Here is a 6,321-nt window from a genome sequence, read left to right on the forward strand (position 1 = left end):
TGAATAGGAAAAACCGCGGGCGCAGAGGTAGGTAGCCTGGTAACATGGATCATTTTATCATCTTGATTTATTTCTGCTGTTTGTCCATCTTTTTCTCTCTGCATTCTTTTTTTTTACAGATAGCATACTCATAAAACGTGCATTTATTTTATTTTGTTCTCAATTAAAAAAATAGGAATCCTAAGAATTTAATCCTTGCGGACATTCATCCAATCATTTCCACCAGTCCATAGGGAAGAAAACACTACAAATACATCGAATTAGCCTCATGTGAGCTTGTGTATTCCTAACAAATTAAATGCATTGGTGTTGACAAAGGAATGAGCATTCCTACTGCAAGTCTTTCTCATTTAGCTCACGTTTTGGTTTGAAACTTCAGCTGGACTAACGACATCTAAGGCAAATAGAGCAACTTCTCATCAGGCTAAACAGTTGGAAGTATACAACAAATGATATTTCAGGCTGTGTAGCTGCCTGCTCGAACAAGAGAGAAGAAGCCTTGCACATCTTTCTTCCTTGCACACTTGCACAGTTCTCAATCAACACCTCCTGCCTTCTCGCCACTCTACAGGCTTTCTGTGAGCAACCCCATGGACCGGTAGATGAAAGAGAGGTACGATATTACCATGCCTCCCACAGATACACTGCACCCGAGTTGTTTTTCATAGAATCCCAGAGTGGTTTGGGTTGGAAGGGACCTTAAGATCATTCAGTTCCAAACCCCTGCCATGGGCAGGGACACCTCACACCAGACCAGCTTGCTCCAAGCCCCTGTGTCCAACCTGGCCTTGAACACTGCCAGGGATGGGGCAGCCACAGCTTCTCTGGGCACCCTGTGCCAGCGCCTCAGCACCCTCACAGGGAAGAGCTTCTGCCTTAGATCTAACCTGAACTTCCCCTGTTTCAGTCTGAACCCATCACCCCTTGTCCTATCGCTACAGTCCCTGATGCAGAGTCCCTCCCCAGCATCCTTGTAGCCCCCTTCAGACACTGGAAGCTGCTCTGAGGTCTCCACGCAGCTTCTCTTCTCCAGGCTGAGCAGCCCCAGTGTTCTCTCCTGTATTTTCAGGGAACACACTCTGTAGAAATGACTTGCCCCCACACTGAAGCCACCCCACCAAGGAGAAAGCCATACCCTGTGGAGCTCTGTGACGTAAATCACCTTGGAAGGTCCCTGCACAGACGTGCTCCCCATTCCACCCCACACACCCTGGATACAGGCGTATAGACCTCAATCTACTGTACGCATAAGGTAAACACCATTCAGACTGTGGTTGGGATTCCCTTCTCCCACCATCAACCCTGGTAACCCTCATAGGAGTTTTGTAGCCCATTTTTAGCCAAACCCTCCATCCCACCCTGGCAGAAATAGACCAACAAAAGGCCATGGTGACTCCAGAAAGAAAACTTCTGTATTAAAAGCCAAATAACGCAGAGCTACAATAATACACACTATCTTAACTGGGAAATACAGTGTAGAAGGTTCATTAAAGTTCAGCTTCAGCAATAACAACACATATACTGCTCCAGTTCTTCATCCTGCCCTGAAGAGACTTCCCTTTCTGTAAATTAAGAAAAAAACCCACTCAAACTGTATCCATATACAAAAAGCTACCCCGACTACAACAAAGGCGGTTGGGTGGGAAGGTCTTTTATTTCCTGCGTTGATTTTTTTGGCAGCTTTTTATCTCTTTTTTTCTTCTGGTTTTTTTTTTTTGGGTTTTTTTTTTTTTGTGTTAGTTTTTTTTTTACCAAAAGGTTCGTTTAAAACGGGTATTAAAGATACAAAACGAGCACACAGGAGCAGGCTCTGCTCCCCTCAGGGAAACAAGAAAAACACGACAGAGTCCGGCCCGTCGGGATACGACGAAGAGAAGGGGAGTCACCGGGAGAGGCTACTTGGAGGTGGCGGTGGTGGTACCGGCGGAGGTGCTGCGGCGCTGCTCCATGCCGTTGGGCAAGAAGCCGGCGATGATGGGCACGGGCCAGATGAGGGCGGCCACGCTCCACACGATGATGACCAGAGTCATGAAACAAGCCACCAAGGTAGACTCGATGGGCTTGCGGTTCATCCGCCAGCCCGGCTCCCCCTTTAGCTCCTCCAGGCTGAAATCCAGGCAGCAGAAATTCAGTGGCTCCCCTTGCAGCCAGTACTGGCCGGGCTCTGCCGCCGGCGGGTAGGTCAGCGAGGAGGAGGAGGAGGAGGAGGAGGAGGAAGAGGAGGAAGAGGAGGACGAAGAGGATGCGGCGGGGGCTTGGGGCGCGGAGCCCCGCAAGCGCCCTCCTCGCCGTCCCCGCACCCAGCTGCATCCGACGCAGAGGCGCAAGTCCTGGGGGGCTCCGCCGGCCGCCAGCCCGAGGTGCTCGATGAGCAGCGGCGGCCCAACTCGGTGGAAGGCGGCGGAGAAGAAGGCCCGCCCGTGGCTGTTGGTGGAGAAGAGCAGGAGGTCGCACTGGATGCCCAGCGGGCGGCTCCAGCGCACCAGCAGCGAGCTCAGCATCTGCCGCTGCACGCTGATATTGCAGTGCGGGTCCTCGGAGGGCTGCGGATGGGGACGCTGGTGCTGGTGTTGCTGTTGCTGCCCAGAGGAGGTGGGAGAGGAAGGGAAAGGCTCTTGGCTAGGGGTAGCCGCTGTGCCAGGGTTGGAGGTGCTGCCTTCCTCCTTGCTTGTTGCCCCGTCGAGGTCCATCTCGAGGCTGGCCAAGGAGCTGGAGGAGGAGTTGACGGCGGGCAAGAAGAGCTCTTGCTCCGGCTCCTCCTGCCCGCTGGCAGTCGGCGAGGGGCTCCAGCCCTGGCAGGGCGGCAGGCAGGCGGCCAGCAGCGCCGGGAGGAGCAGCGGCAGCATGGCATTAACTTCGAGCCGGAGAGGAGGGAGAGGAGGAAGGAGGAGCGGGAGGCTGCATCGCGCTGCCGGCTGCCATCTGGGAAGGGAGGCACCAGTGCTCTCGCCGAGAGAGCGAGAGAAAGGGAAGGAGGGTGGGGGCAGGCGAAGGGGTGGGAGCGGGGCTGGGGCTGCCGCGGCGGAGAGCCGGGAGCCTCGGTGACGGCAGCGGCTCCCCCCTTCCCCGCCTCCCCCGATCCGGCCCCGCTGCACCGCCCGGAGGGGCCGGCCCGGCTCGGGGAGAGCATCCAGGAGCCAACCTCATTCACTTGACTTTATAGGAAGGGAAAATGACGGGGGAGAGGCGGAGGAAGGAGTTTAAGCTACCAGAGAGGGTGCAGTGGAGGGGCCCTTCCAGCGGTGCTCTGCAAGTCCCGACTCAGCCCCGGGATCTGCTCCCGGGCTGAGACACAAGGCATCCCGCAACCAGCCCCCGTAGCAAAGATGTAAACGTGGAAGCTTATTCCAAGGACCACTGTGAGATTTGGCTGCTTTTTCCGGAAGGCTGCTTTATAAGCATGGCGGTTTATAATCAAGCTACGTACTCCAGCTTGATTCGTGACCTTGTGCTATAGACACAGGTTGAGGCTCGTGGTCTTGTAACACGTGGAGCCTCGGGGAGGGACAGAAGTGCATGAGGCAAATGATAAACGTTCCTTAGCCTTTACCTTGGGCAGAGGATGGGGTAGCGTTACATTTTCCTGACAAGCATCCATAACTGACACTCTCTTCGTTGCCTTTGCAGCTCATTTTTGACAAATACAGATGCAAAAGGGAGACGTGAATGCAAAACCTGAGTTTTCCCAAGTATATGTGGGACAATCAATGTAAAGAACTCCATAAGGTGCTCCTCTGAGGCTGGCATTGGTCCCACATCATACATGGTCCCACCTCAAGCAACACATGGACAAGTTCTCACTTGGAGAACGAGCTCCTGTAGTATCACTCTCAAGTCTTTCAGGTAAATGAGGGTAGAGAGTAAGTTTTAGACTTGTTATAATTCAACAAAAATGAAGCGAGAGAGTCAGTTTTTCTTCCAAAACCCATGTCACAACAAAAGTCAGAGTTGTTTGCCTTCTATTTAAGAGATCTGAGCACCAGAATGGACTTGTGTTCAAGTCCCAAGTTAGCCCAAAAGGTATTGTCTACCAGATGCCTATAGTTCAGCTAGCGCTTTAGTTGGGCACAGAGAAACAGGCCTAATGAAACTTTCAAAGCAAGTGTCCCGGTTCCCATTCTGGGTTTTTGCTTAGATGTTACAATACAGTTTTTGCATCTTCCAGTGGTGTTTCAATGTCTCTGAAGAGTTCCCTGGTACTGTTTACTGTCCTTTGAATGTGTCTCTACATGCATCTCCTAATGTCCTTTGTCATATCCACAGACTCATGCACTAGTGTGGCTATAAGTTTTTCCGTTGTATTGTGTCTACAGACCCCAAACCATATTAAGAGAGAGCCAGTGTGTAGCAAATCAAGCCAAAACTGCGCGAGCACTCATGGGCACAAATAACATTGCATTGGGCTTTTGGCACAAAGAACCTGGAAATGAAACTAAGCCTCATAAATAAGATTTAGCTCCTGAACACTGTTGCGGTATGTGGGTGGCAAATGTTCTCAGGCAGAGCTTCAGTTCTTCTGGTCTCAACTCCCAGCACGCGGTTGAATGCAATCAGGGGGATTTGTGAAGACGTTTGGGGAGGGAGAGTGGAGCTAGGAAGAATAATTGGTCACAGGAAGGCTCAATGCATTTAGCATCATTGAGACTACCCTAGCAAAGAACTAAAAAGGGGCAATTTATTTCAGGCTGGAGAGGCATGGGTGCCTCATATCTATTCCTCTTCATCAAGGAATAATTGAGCAAGTGGGTAGAAGAAGTGGAAAGTATGTTGGATTATTGGTTGATAGCCACTATCTAGCAGGGCCCTTTGGAGAGATTTCATTTATAGGTCTATCAGATACAATTGATCTCCACATGGATTCAGTCATTCAAAGAGGTTGCAGCACACTTGAAAACTCTTTAGAAGTAGTATTAATAGATAGCTCTGTTCTGTGGTTTCCAGCCATAAATCTCAAAGAACAAAGTAGTTTCATGGCTGGGGAAGCTGAAGCATAAAGAAAGCAGGGGCCAGCCAAAGGTGACCTACAAGTCACAGGCAGATCAGGGCATAGATTTTGTAGGTTTGATTCTGTAGCTGTAACTGGAACTTTAATATGCACTGTAGGTCACAGCAGCATTTTTCAGTGTGGTAGAGGAGGTGTGAAGTGGGCTATGAGGATAACATTTTAGAAGGGAATAATGAGGTATCAAGACAGTAGGAGTTTCATGAGACAGACTGCAGAGCTTTGGGGAGGATAAAGACTAACGATAAGGTGCAATCAGAATCTGTGAGAGTTGTTTTAATGTCATTTGAACTAAACCTTTTTATTAAAGTATAGCTTGGAGAACCACTTCAAGTCAGATGAAATTAAGAATAAGTATTTCTTCTGCCCAAGTGCCATTAAAATTGCTTCTCATGAGGGTGACGGTTTAGACCCTGAAGTCTCACTGCAGCAGACCCTAAGCAGGTATAGGTTCCAGAAGGAAACCTGCAACTGCATTCAAGTCAAAAGCTTGTGATCCTCAAGCAGTATTTCTCAATTCAGCAAACTTAAGTCAATCTGCACTGAGGAAAGGGAATAACTGGAACTTTTCTTGGCAGAGGATGTGCTTCTGAGATTGTCATTTCTGAAGGGAGTTGCATGTGGGAGAGAAGATGGGAAAGTAGTAAAGAATTGGATACCCAGCTCTAACATCACAAGGATATTTTCCTGTGGAAAGACACGTACTGACAATTACAGGAAAAAAAGATGTTAGGAGCAAATAGGTAGAGTGATGCATCGCTGATCTCTGTGGAAGTGCCAGGTAAATAAGGAGGATTTGACAGTCAACAGCTGAAATGGGAGGCAGGGTCAGGAGAAAGAAGCTGGTATTTGAGTCCTCTCAGAAAAGAGCAGTTTCAGTTCTGCGAAAGAAGTAGGATGCAACCATGCTGGGGATTGTTCTAAGAGACAGATTTACTCGCAGCCAAGGAAAATTGTGTCATATAATTTAGAAGGCTTGTTTGGGTGATGGTTTCACAGCTGATGTGTGGGGAGAAGCTCAGAGTAATGTGAGGGAGTAAGCTGATCGTATGATGGCTGTAGAATATGCTCCTTGAAGAGTCATTAATAATCACTGGGTTGCTGGTTGAGGAAGGAGGTATGGGATGTTTCATACTGCCCACCGACGTGTTGCTTTGATTGTGAACACAATGATCAGAACCTTCACTCTCCTCCTTTTTAATCATAGGCTCATAGAATGGTTTGGGTTGGAAGGGACCCTCAAAGCTCATCCAGTCCAACCCCCTGCAATGAGCAGGGACATCTTCAACCAGATCAGGTTGCCCAGAACCACATCCAGC

At 49.6% G+C, this 6,321-nt stretch overlaps 1 protein-coding gene across 1 annotated transcript; it reads right to left on the reverse strand.

Moving 5' to 3' along the window:
• Window positions 1-1,390: 1,390 nt before the first annotated feature.
• On the reverse strand, window positions 1,391-3,093 carry TMEM158 (transmembrane protein 158). The gene has a single exon (XM_065665517.1). It carries the CDS (start codon window positions 2,844-2,846, stop codon window positions 1,896-1,898), a length of 951 nt encoding a protein of 316 aa, XP_065521589.1. The 5' UTR covers window positions 2,847-3,093; the 3' UTR covers window positions 1,391-1,895.
• Between the last annotated feature and the right edge of the window lie 3,228 nt (window positions 3,094-6,321).

The sequence above is a fragment of the Lathamus discolor genome, chromosome 2 (assembly GCF_037157495.1).
Source record: "Lathamus discolor isolate bLatDis1 chromosome 2, bLatDis1.hap1, whole genome shotgun sequence".
NCBI classification, from domain to species: domain Eukaryota; kingdom Metazoa; phylum Chordata; class Aves; order Psittaciformes; family Psittacidae; genus Lathamus; species Lathamus discolor.

Bases quoted from the DNA above. Each gene is read 5' to 3' on its own strand.
- TMEM158 (XM_065665517.1), bottom strand. From the start codon at position 2,846: ATGCTGCCGCTGCTCCTCCCGGCGCTGCTGGCCGCCTGCCTGCCGCCC.